The sequence below is a fragment of the Pan paniscus genome, chromosome X (assembly GCF_029289425.2).
Source record: "Pan paniscus chromosome X, NHGRI_mPanPan1-v2.0_pri, whole genome shotgun sequence".
In the NCBI taxonomy this organism is placed as follows: domain Eukaryota; kingdom Metazoa; phylum Chordata; class Mammalia; order Primates; family Hominidae; genus Pan; species Pan paniscus.
This window is the reverse complement of record NC_073272.2, coordinates 49227784-49243111: the sequence shown is the minus strand read 5'-3', so window position 1 is coordinate 49243111 and position 15328 is coordinate 49227784. Positions and strand designations below refer to the sequence as shown.

Below are 15328 nucleotides of genomic sequence, written 5' to 3'. Positions count from 1 at the left end.
TCAATCTGTAAAGCATTTATGGAGCACGTGCTGTAATTCCTTCACCAACGTCCACTCACCAACGTGTTATCTTCCTGGTTAAGTTTGCTCCATTGAAGTCAGCAAACATCAATGAGGCCTCTGCTGGATATAGGTAATCACCCTCCTTTAGACTTCCGGTCTCCACTCCAGCCCTCCATGCAGGTCCTTTGCGTCTGCTTCCTTCTTTCCATCAAGCATTTATTATCTATGGAATACTGACAAGTCCCTTCCCCTTTCCATAATCACAAATCCAATGTTTTCCATTTTTTCTTTGTCCAGAAAACATTTATTGAGCACCTGCTGAATTCAGTGAAAGATCCATCCCTTCCCCTTCTGCATCTCAGAAGCCCCCCTTTGTCCCAGCATCCCCTCCAGTCTTTTCTTCCAGGCAATCTAGCAAATATTTATTTAGTGTCTACTATATGTGGGGTGGGGTGGACAAAGGGACAGAGCCTATGTATGTACGCCAGGCTCAGTGTGGGGAACAGAGACCTGTTTTACCAACTTGCAGACACTCGGAACCACACAAGCTTCAGGGATTTCAGCCCCAAATAAAGCAGGAGTTGTGCAAACTCTGTGATGGAATGTACACCCAAATACAGTCTGACGCCTTTTCCACCAAACCTCACCACCCTCATTCCTTCCTGGGTCTCAATTCCTCTGTGGTTTAAAGTTGAAAACTCTAAGTTGAGACTCATCTCCCCCATTTTGTGGGTAATTTTGTCCTGTGTTTTTCTTTTTTTTTTTTTTTTTTTGAGACGGAGTCTTGCTCTGTCGCCCAGGCTGGAGTGCAATGGCACGATCTCGGCTCACTGCAACCTCCGTCTCCTGGGTTCAAGCGAGCCTCCTGAGTAGCTGGGACTACAGGCACATGCCACTATGCCTGGCTAATTTTTGTATTTTTCGTAGAGATGGGGTTTCACCAGGTTGGTCAGGCTGGTCTCGAACTTCTGACCTCGTGATCCACCCGCCTCGGCCTCCCAGAGTGCTGGGATTACAGGCTTGAGCCACCGTGCCTGGCTCTCTGGTGTTTCTCAAACTATGGGTCACCTATTGGCTTATGACCAGCATTTCACTTTCTTCTTGAAGTAGGATAAATAAAAATAGAGAATAACAGAGCATATTGCACATAGTAAATGGAGTTGTTGTTTAGCAAAACATATAATGTTATTCCATTAAGATATACAATCTGTAATGTATATTATATATGACATACGGTATGTAATACATGTGTTATACAACGGCTTTACAGTACATAATACATCTATATGTATATGTTCTTCTTCATGAAATGAAATAAAATAGCATAGAAAAATCAGACTGCATTACACATAGTAAAGGTAATTATCTATTGAAACTTTAATTCCAGTTATGCATATGTATTTATATACATTCTAAATACATATACACATATGTAATATACAACATTTTATATGTTACATAATATATAAGACATTCTGTATTCTCATATTTGCTGTACAACATATGTGTCTTATATAATACATATATAGGATGAGTTATTATGCAAATACATATATAGTGGGTTATATAAGCTTTATTTCTTACTGTGGCTTCTTTTCTCAGATATATTTCCCTGGAAGCAGACCCCGAGACTCTGAGATTTGCATGCAGATTTACTGGGGAGAGCGCTTGGGAATAACACCTGTGGGGGAGGTTGCGAGGGAAGCAGGATTGTGCAGAGGGAAAAGTTGAGCTGTGATGCAACCACAAAAGAGGCCTCGGCCAATCCTCTGGGGAGCTCTGGCACTGGAATGACCCTTCAGAGTTGTCCCAGTTGAAGCGGGGTGGCCAGGCTTTGAATTCCTATGTCAGTCATTGGCTGTAGGCTGCCCCCTGGGAGGAGGCATAATCTTGGGTGAGGCAAATCCCTGTTGCAGAGGCCAATGCCCAGTGAGGGACACCTATGAGCCATCAGCAGCGGATAATTCCAGAAGCTGAGGATAGATGCAAAGGTCTGGAACAAGGAGGTAAGGATCTGGGGGGAGCATATAGTCCACACCTTGCACTGCTCCGATCCACTTCCTTCTTATAGTAAGTTCACCCCATTGGGGAACGGCATTTCCAGAATTCTAATCGGTCTTGTTTTCTCAGGGACACTTGAAAGAGCACGGTAGTGAGATGAGCCATAGTCTCTGCTGCTGCAGTTGATTTCAACGTCATAAATGATACTCATCCTCTCCTTCTTTTGTTACCCATTCTAGATTCCCCCCACCCTCAGCTAGCACCACTCTTGGTCTGGGTGGCTCCCATCCTGCAGAGATCCCTGAGCCTTTAGTCCCCATGCCCTTCTCAGGCTGTAGCTGCTGTACAAACAACCACATTTCCCATTTACTATCAAAGTTGAGCAAGGAGTACCAACAGATGCCCAAGTGGATCCCCTGGGTGCCAGACATACTCCTCCCTGCCTCCACTGTGTACCAGCAGCTCTACCTCCTCCTGAGGAGCAAGGTTGGTCACGTCCCCTGCCAAGACAATGACTCCTTTTTATGTCCCTTGGCATGAGAAACACGAAGTGCCCTGAGGGCAATCATAGCTTACAGTTTAATGGGATTCTTGCTGTGTCCCCTGGTAGCAGTGTTCCCCCTTGGAGAACCAGGACCTCTAACCTTGCAGAGCCCTGAGGGAACAGGAAGCACAATTTCAAAAGTGGATCACTGGGATTGCTGGTAAGCTGGGCCACTCCTTCCTAACCTCTGTGTCCCCAAACCGGTGTATTCTACCTGTTAGGAACACAGCACCTACAATGGCCATTGATTTAGGGTTGACACTGTTTTGGAGGATGGTGCCCATTCTTGCATGATCTCACCTTCAACCTGGGATCTTAGCTGTGGCTGCACCAAATTGTTCCATCATTCCGTCAGGCCAGCAGCTCCCGGGTGGCGTGGTGTGTAATACCATCAGTTAATTCCATGGTCATGGGCCCACTTTTGCACCTCCTTTGCTTTGCACTCCTTTACTTTGCTATAAAGTGTGTCCTTTGGTTTGACGCAGTGTTATGCGGGGTCTCGTGCTGGTGGATCAAACGTTATGTAAGCCCTTAGACAGTGAGCTGGCTGAGGTCCTGCAGTAAGAAAAGGCAAACTCAAATATGGAATATTCCAGTCAAAATCGATTACTGTTCTTTGCAGGATGGAAGGGGCCCAATCTAATCAGCTTGCCACAAAGTGGTTGGTTGGCCTTCTGGAGGGATGGTGGTGTGTCAGGGATTCAATGTTAGTCTCTGTTGCTGGCAGATTGGACATTCAGCAGTAACACTGCTGCCCCCACACATAGCTTCTCTCTCTGCTGCTATTGCCACTTATTCATGTGCCCATCTGCTAACACTGGGGTGGCTGATTAGAGCCTGGCTGACATCATCGGGCTGACTCATGCTGTCTACCTGGTTGCCTAGTGTCACTTCCATGGCGCCATGGCAGATGCTGTCTGGTGGGTGTTAACACACGATCCAAAGATCCTCGCTCCTCCCTTTTTTTTTTTTTTTTTTTTTTTGGAGACGGAGTCTCGCTCTGTTGCCCAGGCTGGTGCTGTGGCGCGATCTTGGCTCAGTGCAACCTCCACCTCCCAGGTTGAAGCAATTCCCCTGCCTCAGCCTCCCAAGTAGCTGGGATTACAGGCATGCGCCACCACGCCCGGCTAATTTTTGTATTTTTAGTAGAGATGGGGTTTCACCACGTTGGCTAAGCTGGTCTTGAACTCCTGACCTCAGGTAATCCGCCCACCTCGGCCTCCCAAAGTGCTGGGATTACAGGCGTGAGCCACCACGCCCGGTCTCACTCCTCATTTCTTGCCCATTCCTAGGTGTCTGCCCACATTTCTGTATCCCAGACCTCTTTGTCTGGATCTTCCAGTCTTTTTATTTCCAGGCCCCTGACCAACCAGCCAAACCATTTACCACTGCCCATAAGTGTATATATGTATTCTAATCTTGAGGCACTTCTCTTTCTGCACAAAGGAGATGAGCAGGTGCACAGCCTGAAGCTCTGCCCACTGGGAGCTCTGCCACTGTCTTTCAAGGCCATTCCAGTTGGTTTATAGTGCAACCACTGCCCATTTTTGGCTTCCACCCACATACTAAGGCAACCCATTTGTGAACCAAGCTTAGACCTTTCCCTCTTTCATCAGCTAGTTTTAAGGAGTCCCCTTAGTGAGACAGGCACTAGCACAACAGTGTGGAAGACATGGGGATCAGGGTTACTTACCTGCTCATGCACTTTGCTTGGTTCTGCTTGGGCTCAATCCTGACTGCTGGGCCCACCTGACTTTATTATTTGGCGGGCCCAGCAGGACCCACCTTATAATGGGAACTTCTGGATGCACAATCATTTGGTGCCTGGTCAAGCATTCTGTCTCTATCAGGGCCCAGCACCTCAATGGGGTGTCTTTCTCAAAAGGCGTAAAATTCTCTGCTGCAGATGGCATGGCTTTGCTCCAGAACCCCAAGGGCCTCCCACTCAGGCTTCCCATAAGCTCCTCACTGCATCTTTCCCCACTACTGACACCTCCAGTATCATAAGATCTGCCAGATCATCTGGCCTAAATGGCAGGACTGCTTGTACCACAGCCTGGACCTGCTGCAGAGCCCTTTTCTGCTCTGGCCCTCACACAAAGCTGGTAGCTTTACATATCGCCTGGAATATGGGTCAGAGCATTATTTGTGTGTGGGGGATATGCTGCCTCCAGAATGGGAAGAGGCCTCCTAGGTATTGTGGTTTCCTCTTCATGGTGGAAGGTGCGTGATTCAATGCTTTGCTCTATTCTTTGGAGGGGCTGTCCTGGTTTACTGCCCTGGACCACTGGATTCCTAAAAATTTTACTAATGCAGCAGTCCCCTGAGTCTTTGTGGAGTTTATCCTCCACCCTCTGTAGTGGATGTGTCTTACCAGGGCAATATGCTCACCCTCTCTTGCTCATCTTGCACAATCAGTATGATGTAATCCATGTGGTGGTCCAGTGTGCTATTCCATGGGATGTCCAGATAGTCCAGGTTTCTCTGGACTATATTATGACACCAGGTGAGAGAGATAGCATAGCCCTACAGCAAGACCATCTATGAATATTATCATCAGTCTCATGTGAGTGTGAACTGTTTCTGATCCTTTTTTCTAATCAGAATAAAAAAGAATGCATTCGCCAAGTCAGCGGCCACCTGCTGTACCTGAGGTCTTATTAATCTGCTCTGGCAATGACAGCATGTCCAGTATGGCAGGTATAACTAAGGGTACTACTTGATTGTGCTTGCAGTAATCTGCAAGCATTCTCCAGGACCCATCTGACCTCTCCAGGGGCCAGACTGCTCAACTCGATGGAGATAAGATGAGACCAACACCCCTGCATCCTTTAGATCTTTCAATGTGGCATTGATTTCCATCATCACCCATAGGATGCACACAATATTGTTTGTGGTTTATTGTTTTGTTCAGGGCATGGGGGTGTGCGCCATTTTAGAAGCTTCTATTTGGACTTCCCTACTGAAACAGCTCTTATCCCACAGGCTGAGGAGCCCATGTAGGGGTTCTGACAACTACAAAGTATGCCATTGCAATTACGCATTTGTGAACTGAGGAAGTGACCACTGGGTGGGTCTCTAGACCCACCAGACCCACTGTAAGCAGGACCTGGGCCAGGACTCATTTATCACCTTACCGCTACTGTGCTTCTCAGCGTGACTGGTACCACCCTCACCAGCATATTTCTTATTAATTTCATAAGTTGAGTGTATCCTCCAGGCCTTAATCAGCTGGTGGGTTTTCCAGACTTCAGTAGTATATCTACTCCAACATGTCTGCTTCTTTGAGCCCTTTAATCCTTCCCTGTGCAATCTGCCATGGAAGTTCTGCTTCACTTAGTGTGGGCCATTGTTTACTCCAGGTTTCCAAATACCAGTGTGTTAGTAACACTTCCTAGAGTCCTCGCCAGGGTTTTAAGTTCCGTATCCTGGGAGAGCACACCAACTTCCTGTTCTACCTCCTTCGCCCATTGTCCTCAGGATCCAGTCTCATGCATACCTTCCCAGCTCCTGCCAATACGTACTAGCCAGATTCTTTAGGTTCTTCTACAGATCATTTCTCTCCCTTTGCAAGCCTAGAACCTGTCCAGTCAGGTTTCACTAGGATTTCACCCTAATTTTTGCTCTGGTTTCCAGCAGGGTAGGTGGGGGGTAGACTCTGAGGGGGGCAGGCATTGTCTTACAAAGCACCTGCATCATCCGAGGCCTCTGCATTATCTTCAAGCAGAAGGTCTATATTCTAACTCAGGGGAGTAGTCTACTTCAGCAGGCCCAGTGGATGCAGGTGAGTCTGTAAGTTCAAGGTGTTTAACTGCATCTGCCCAGATATCCCCATCTCAGTGTCCTACTCCTGTCCTATTAGGGACATGAGCATGGCCCAGGAGATGTGCTGGGCCTGAGAAGTCAACTTTCTCCAAAGCTCCGCCACCATGTAGAATTAAATTCTGAGCCTGGCCCTCCCTTCTGTCTGCCCTCTGACTGCAGGAGATGAGGGTTTCCTTAAATGCAGTCAGGGAGATCCTCTGGCTTTCACATTTTGCCTTGAATTCACCCTGAGCATGTCAGGTCTTTCTTCAGCTACTCAATGGCGTTTAGGGAATAGTCACCCAAGTCTGGTTACCATTTCCCTGACATCACTCAAGTTCCAGGGATATTTCACCATCCAGTACATTCCCTTCCACCAGAATCCCATTACAGCCCACCATCAGGAAAAGTCACCGCTACTCCAAAACCCTGGGGGCCTGCACTGTATTCTCCCACCTGGGAGAAGAAATTCCACACAGCATCTTTTCCTACTACTGACACCTCCAGTGTCATAGGATCTGCTGGATCATATGGCCTAAGTCACATCCTGCTTGCACCACAGCCCGGACCTGCTGCAGAGCACTTTGCATTGCTACAGCATATCGGAGGCTATCTATGCCCCACCTCCCACTACTGATGGGTCCTCACTGCCATCTGGCTGCTGGGTAACCCAGCTCCAGAATTGCATTAGACCACCCTTGTAGTTTAACTTCCATGGCCCACTGTTTTAGGTTGGGTTCCCTGGAAAAAGACTTTGAGGTGGAGATTTGCATGCAGGAGGCTTACTGGAGTGTGCCATTGGGATCAACGCTTGTGAGGAGGGTTGGGTTGAGCAGAGGAAGAGGCTGGCTCAAGATGTAGTTGCCTTAGGGGCCTCCGCTGCTCTCAGGGGGAGCCCTGGGGCTGGGAGGGTCCTTCAGAGTCAGCCCAGATTGAGGCAAGGAGGCTGGCCTTTCTTTCCCTTCATAGACCAGACCATGGGGATGCCCTCATGAAGTAGGTGTAACCTTGGACAAGGCAGTTCCCTGTGACAAGACAATTCCCAGTGGGGACACAGCCATGAGCTGTCAGTAGCTGCCATTCAAGGTACATTGTCCCTGAAGAGGAGGCCTGAGCAGACCACCACAGTATCCAACTACACTTATGGTCAGAAAAGTTTTAGAAACAGTGATACACCCTCATCATCCCCACTCATCAGTTTATAGATGAAAAATGTGCAGGGCTGAGAGAGATTCTCTCTCAACACTTCTGAGGGGATAGTGTCAGTGATGGTGTGTGTGTGTGTCAGAGAGAGAGCAAGGAAAAAGAAGTAGCTGTACTTGGGGTCTCTTGCATATGTCAGTCAAGTCACCAGGGTCCATTTGTGCCGTGTGTGTGTGTGTGTGTGTGTGTGTGTGTGTGTCTGTCCAAGACCCTGATTGTATGCGTGTCAGTGACCAGTAGCCCTGAAAGTGTCTCTCCCCCTCATCCCCCTTCCATGATAAACCTGATTGAGGATGAGCTTCCATCCCTGGAGCAAGCAGCCTGTTGGCTAGAAATCTTGAGCCTGGGGGAGGAGGCCACCGGAAACCAAGCCCAGCTGGGGACGGGCCCGGGGACAATGACATAGCAGTTCGTGATGTTCCTACTGCTGCTCCCACTCCCCCTCCCTCCTGTTGCTCCCTCTCCTCCTCAGCTGCATTCCTCCCTGCCCCCCATCATTGCCAGCTACACTGGCTTCTCTAGAGCCACCCAGCCTGCACCACTCAATCCACTCCTCCTTATCGGATTCAGCTGCCCACCTATGGCCATTGTGTTTCTCACAACACACAACCACACATGGTGAATGTGCTCCTCCTTGCGAAAGGGCCAGAGAGCAGAGAGATGCTTCAGGCCACACAGCCAGACACAGGCACTGACATATACACAGGCACTAAAAAATACACAAAAACAGGCACGCTTCAGAGAAATGTAGTTTCTTTCTCTCCTTCCTTCCTTCCTTCCCCTTCCTTCCTTCCTTCTCCTTCCTTCCTTCCTTCCTTCCTTCCTTCCTTCCTTCCTTCCTTTCTTTCTTTCTCTTTATTTCTTTCTCTTTTTTGCCTAGGTCTTGCTCTGTTCCCCAAGCTGGAGTGCAGTGGTGCAATCACGGCTCACTACAGCCTCGACCTCCTGGGCTCAAGCCATTCTCCTGCCTCAGCCTCCCCAGTAGCTGGGACTACAGGCAGACACCACTATGCCTGGCTAGTTTTTGTTTTTTGGGTTTTTTGGAGATGGAGTCTCGCTCTTGTTGCCCAGGCTGGAGTGTAATAGCACCATTTTGGCTCACTGCAACTTCCGCCTCCTGGGTCCAAGTGATTCTCCTGCCTCAGCCTCCCAAGTAGCTGGGAATACAGGCATGCACCACTACACCTGGCTAATTTTGTATTTTAGTAGAGAAGGGGTTTCACCATGTTGGTCAGGCTGGTCTCGAACTCTTGACCTCAGGTGATCCACCCGCCTTGGCCTCTCAAAGTTGTGGGATTATAGACGTGAGCCACAGCCCTCGGCTTTTTTTTTTTTTTTTCAATTTTTTTTGTAGAGATGGGGGTCTCTCTATATTGTCCAGGGTGGTCTCCAACCCTTGGCCTGAAGCAATCCTCCTACCTCCAGCCTCCCAAAGTGCTGAGATTACAGGCATAAGCCACCATACCTGGCCAGATAGGTGTTTTCTAAGGTTCTTTGCTGTTTACCGGTCTCCATGCAATTTCAAAGTATGTTCTAATTTACATAGTACTGCTAATTTTGTGAAGTTTTTACAAAAAATTTACAATGGCAATGTGATGAGCAGACTAAATTTTGGGAAATACCTGCTCTCTGCAGTGTAAGGCCACATTTTACAGTTTGCAATGTCCTTTAATATTTTTGTAACTCCATGAGGATTACAACAGACATTATTCACAAAGCACTCTTGATTTTTTCAAAATATTTCAATAATTATAAGGCACTTTGTGGTTTCTTTAGTAGCATTGAAGGGGCAAAAGGGTCAAGGGCCTGTGTTTTGTCTTCCCTTCTGAGATTTCATCATTGACAGATGTGTTCTGTTTTTCCTCTCCAGGGCAAAATACTTCAAAGGGAAAAAGATCCATGGAGAAATTGACATTAAAGTAGAACAGGTAAGTTGGGACATTTGGACCTGGGGGTCAGTTGTCCATATTGCAAACTGAGTGGCCATTTTTGTGTGATGTAGGTGAATCACCAGTTTTTTTCTCCTTCCCAGGCCGAATTCTCTGATCTCAACCTTGTGGCCCATGCCAATGGTGGATTCTCTGTGGATATGGAAGTTCTTCGGAACGGGGTGAAGGTCGTGCGGTGAGTATAAAAAGGGTACCTTGGTGTTATGAGCAAGGCATAAGAACTCTCCCTTAGAGCTGGGGGAAAGTTCCTACCTCCCCACCCATCCTTCTGTGGGCAAGAACTTAGGCATGGAATGTGGGGAGACAACTTTTCTTCAGAAAAAGAGCCAGGGACCCCAGGATGCCACAAGTCAGACTTTAAAAAAAAAATATATATATATATATATATATATATATATATATATATATATATATATATATATATATATTTCAGACAGGGTCTTGCTCTGTCTCCCAGGCTGGAATGCACTGGCACAATCATGGCTCTCTGCAGCTGCAACCTCTCAGGCTCAAGTGATCCTCCCACCTCAGCCTCCCAAGTAGCTGAGACTACAGGTGCGCACCACCATGCCTGGCTAATTTTTATGTTTTTTGTAGAGATGGGGGGGGTCCTCACTATGTTGCCCAGGTTTGTCTCAAACTTCTGGGCTCAAACAATCTACCTGCCTTGTCCTCTCAAAGTGCTGGGATTACAGGCATAAGCCGCCACACCCAGCCTTCAATTATTAATTAAATAAACATTTGCTAGACATCTGCTGCATGCCAGATGCTGCTCTCAGGACTTCATATTCAATAAATATTTATTGTACACCTACTGTGTGCCAGGAGATATTCTACATGCTGAAAGGCCAAAAAAAAAAAAAAAAGAAAAAGAACCTGGGCCTTATGAAACTTACGTTCTACTGTGAGATACACACAATACACAAATAAATAAGAAAATGTAAAAGTGCTAAGAAAAAACATAACAGTGGCCGGATGTGATGGCTCATGCCTATAATCCCAGCACTTTGGGAGGCCAAGGTGGGTGGATTGCTTGAGCCCAGGAGTTCAAAATCAGCCTGACCAACATGGTGAAACCCCGTCTCTACTAAAAATAAAAAAATTAGCCAGGCGTAGTGGCAGGTGCCTGTAATCCCAGCTACTCAGGAGGCTGAGGCAGGGAAATCGCTTGAACCCGAGAGGCGGAGATTGCAGTGAGCCATGATTGCTCCAGCGCCTGGACAACAGAGCAACACTCCGTCTCAACAAAAAAAAAAAAAGAAAAAAAAATATATATAGCACTAAAGCAGATGTAGCAATTGTTGGATGATGGTGGGGTCTGCAGTTGGGATAGGGTGGCCTGGTTGCAGGAGAGACATTTGAGGAAAGACCTGATGGAGGTGAAGGAGTGATCCATGCAGATATCTAGGGGGGAAGTGCTTTAGGCAGATGGAACAGCCTTGGTAAAGGTCCCGAGGTTAGAATTTATTCTGGGCAGAACACTGAAGACAGCTTGCAGTCTGAGAGATGGTGACCAGGGAGTTGTCAGAGCTGTGTCGGTAAGCTGCAAGCTGACCTTGCTGAGAAGGGAACAGGTAGGAGAGAGGCTTAAAGGGGATCACCAGGTGGGCAGAGGGTAGAAAGGGTGCACTAGGCAGAGGGAACAGCTCACACATGTGTGCAGAGGTGAGAAACCACTTTGCAATTTCTGGGAGCTATGGAGATTTAAAAACTTGGTCTTTGTTTCGAGAGTGATTGGGAGCTTCTGGGGGAACTCTCAACACTCCTACCCCTGCCACACTAGGTCTCTGAAGCCGGATTTTGTGCTGATCCGCCAGCACGCCTTCAGCATGGCACGCAATGGAGACTACCGCAGTTTGGTCATTGGGCTGCAGTATGCTGGAATCCCCAGTGTTAACTCCTTGCATTCTGTCTACAACTTCTGTGACAAGCCCTGGGTGGTAAGTAACAGGAAGGGTGCCACTGGCAGAGGGAACAGCTCATGCATGTATGTGGGAGCTTGAAACCACTCTGCGATTTGGGGAAGTGAGGGTGTTCAGAAACTTACAGATTCGTGGTGAAGGACTCACTGACCCAGCTCTCCTGGTTCTCATAGTTTGCCCAGATGGTTCGACTGCATAAGAAACTGGGGACAGAAGAATTCCCTCTAATTGATCAGACCTTCTACCCCAATCACAAAGAAATGGTGAGTTTGGGGAAAATAGAGTGGGCAGGAGGGAAGAGTCATAACTACTGCAATAATATTAAATATTGGTATATTATCAGCAGTGCGATATCAAGAGTGTGGCTGCTGTGTACACGTGGAGTCATGAAGTTGCTTTGTGATAGGGTCTACCGTGAATTTCCTTATGCTTACAAGGAAAACTAAATCATGATCCATTCTAATATTTATCAGATCCTGTTACTCATGTTATCTATTTTTGCCAGTATTAAAAACCTATTTCTAATGTGAATTGACAGAATTAATGTAATGAATCAGAATATATTACATATAGAAATTAAGTCATTATTACTAACATTATCAAATATTCCTTCTGATAGAAATTTTACCTATATTCAAATTAGGATTGCCAATAACATTTATCAATAATAATGTTATAAATTAAATTGTTGGCAAGGCACAGTGGCTCATGCCTGTAATCCCAGCACTTTGAGAGGCTGAGGTGAGCAGATCATGAGGTCAGGAGATCAAGACCAGCCTGGTCAACATAATGAGACCCCGTCTCTACTAAAAATACAAAAATTAGCTGGGCATGGTGGTGCGTGCCTGTAGTCCCAGCTACTTGGGAGGCTGAGGCAGGAGAATCACTTGAACCCGGGAGTTGGAGGTTGCAGTGACCAGAGATCACGCCACTGCACTCCAGCTTGGGCAACAGAGTCCCACCTCAGCCTCCCTCCTATTAATTAATTAATAGAAATTGAACTTTTGGTTACTATTATGAAATATAATCACTGGCCGGGCGCGGTGGCTCATGCCTGTAATCCCAACACTTCGGGAGGCCGAAGTGGGCGGATCACCTGAGGTCGGGAGTTTGAGACCAGCCTGACCAACATGGAGAAACCCTGTCTCTACTAAAAAAATACAAAATTAGCCCGGCGTGGTGGTGCATGCCTGTAATCCCAGCTACTTGGGAAGTTGAGGCAGGGGAATCGCTGGAACCCGGGAGGCGGAGGTTGTGGTGAGCCAAGATCACGCTATTACACTCCAGCTTGGGCAACAAGAGCAAAACTCCGTCTCAGAAAAAAAAAAAAAAATATATATATATATATATATATATATAAAAAAATCACTAATATTACAAATTATCACTAATATTATAAATTATTTTTACTGTTGTAAATTGAGTACCTATGTCATGAATTAAATTATAGTTTCTAGTAGAAATTGAATAATCATTACTAATAGCATCAAAGATTATTGCTGTTATTACAAATGATTATTGCTATTACAAATTATGCTCTAATATAAATTATAAGTACCTGTTTTGACTTACATAAACATGGCACGCAGTGGAGACTACCACAGTTGGGTCATTGGGCTACAATATGCCAGAATAAAATATGCTGAACGTTTAAATAATAGAAATTGAATTATCATTGCTAATATCATCAAATATAACAACTAATATTACAATGCATTACAGTGTTACAAATTAAGTTTATTAGTATAAATGATTAGTACTTATGTTGTAAATTGTTGTAATTATTTTTTAAAAATTTAAACCCAAAGTGGGAGGATCTCGTGAGCCCAGGAGTTTGAGACCAGCCTGGGCAACATAGCGAGACCCCATTTCTACAAAAAATTTAAAAATCAGCCCGGCGTGGTGGCATACACCTGTAGTCCCAGCTACTTGGGAGGCTGAGGTGGGAAGATCGCTTGAGCCCTGGAGGTTGAGGCTGCAGTGAGCCATGGTAGCACCACCACACCCCAACCTGGGCAACAGAGTGAGACCCTGTCTCAAAACATTAAATAAATAAGTAAATAAAATTAAACCATTAGTACAAACAGTGTAAAAATTTTTACAGATATAACTATTACCAGTGTTACAAATTAAGATTACTAATATAACCCATGAGTACCTGTGTTTTGAATTATCTTGTAGTTCCTAATAGAAATAATTACTAATATGGTTAACATTCTAACTATTATTTAAAAAATCACTAATATTAAAATTTTGATTACTAATATAAATTATGAGTACCACAGTTATGAATCAAATTTTAGTTACAAATAGAAATTAAATAATTGTTACTAATGCAATCAAATTGTATAAGTAATTTTGTCAATTTTTACCAATATTACAAATTATGTTTACTCATGTAAATGATCATCACCAATTTTATGACTAAAATTACAATTAAATATAAATATTGATCCAACACTATCAACTTGATTAAATAAACATTGCTACTAATATTAGCAATTCTTACCAGTATTACAAATTATGATCACTGATATACGTCAACAGTGTTGTAAGTTAAGTTTACTTACAGATAAAGATTGAATCATTAGTTTTTCTTTTTTTTTTTGAGGAGGAGTCTCGCTCTGTCGCCAGGCTGGAGTGCAGTGGCACAATCTCAGCTCACTGCAGCCTCCGCCTCCTGGGTTCAAGCGAATCTCCTGCCTCAGCCTCCCGAGTAGCTGGGACTACAGGTGCGTGCCACCACGCCCAGCTACTTTTTGTATTTTTAGTAGAAAAGGGGTTTCACCATGTTGGCCAGCATGGTCTCAATCTGCCCGCCTCGGCCTCCCAAAGTGCTGGGATTACAGGCGTGAACCACCATGCCTGGCTTGAATCATTAGTTTTAAGGAAACCCAATTTGTTTATCATTATTATTAGTCTACATTCTTTGAGAGACAGTAGAGCAGAATGTGATTAAGAGCATGGACTCTGTAGCCAGAATTTCTGTATAAGAATCTTACCTCCACAACTTATTAGTTGCTTAACACAGGAAAAGTTACTTAAACGCCCTGTACCTCAGTTTATTCATCTGCAAAATGTAGGTAATAATAGTTCCCGCCTCATATAGTTGGTGTGAGAATGAAATTACTTAGTAAATGTAAGGTGTCTAGAACAATGCATCTGGCATATATTAACTGCTACCTCAGTGTTGACAAATTTCTCCTTCTATTCTTAGTTGGTTGAGTATTTTTGTTGTGAAAGGATGTTGGACATTGTCAAATGCTTCTTCTGTGTTTATTGACATGATTGTGTGAATTTTGTCCTTTATTCTATGAATATGGTATATAGTACATTAATTGATTTTCATGCAAGTTGATACATTCATAAGTTTGTTTATGATGTGTCTAGGTGTAGACATTTGCATTCCTAGGCTAAATCTCACTTGGCCTTGGTATAAATCCTTTTTGTATGTTGTAGGATTTAGTTTGTGATTATTTTGTTAAGGATTATTGTATCTATATTCGTAAGAGACATTGTTCTGTAGTTTTCTTATGATGTCTTTTTCTGGTTTTGGTATCAGGATAACACTGGCCTCATAGAATAAGTTGGACAGTGTTCCTTCTTCTATTTTTGGGAAGATTTTGTGAAGATTGGCATTAATTTTTTTTCTTTTTTTGAGACAGGGTCTTGCTGTGTTGCTCAGGCTGGTCTTGAACCCCTGGGCTCAAGCGATCCTCCTGCTTTGGCCTACCAAAATGCTAGGATTACAGGTGTGAGCCACCATGCCTGGTCGGTATTAATTCTTTTTAAATGTTAATAGAATTCACCAGTGAAGACATCTGGTCCTGGGTTTGTCTTTGTAGGAAGTTTTACTTATTCCTAAATCAATCTCTTCACTTGTTATAGGTCTATTGAGATTT

General features: G+C 45.0%; 1 protein-coding gene across 2 annotated transcripts in view; it reads left to right on the top strand.

Annotated features, from left to right (window-relative positions):
- Window positions 1-15328, top strand: part of SYN1 (synapsin I) — a 48048-nt gene that overhangs the window by 3255 nt on the left and 29465 nt on the right. For both annotated transcript variants that reach the window (XM_034950363.2, XM_034950362.2), the window contains exons 2-5: window positions 9426-9483; window positions 9588-9679; window positions 11288-11444; window positions 11600-11689. In XM_034950363.2, the coding sequence (XP_034806254.1) occupies window positions 9426-9483; window positions 9588-9679; window positions 11288-11444; window positions 11600-11689 (397 nt within the window). The remainder of the gene's footprint in view (window positions 1-9425; window positions 9484-9587; window positions 9680-11287; window positions 11445-11599; window positions 11690-15328) is intronic.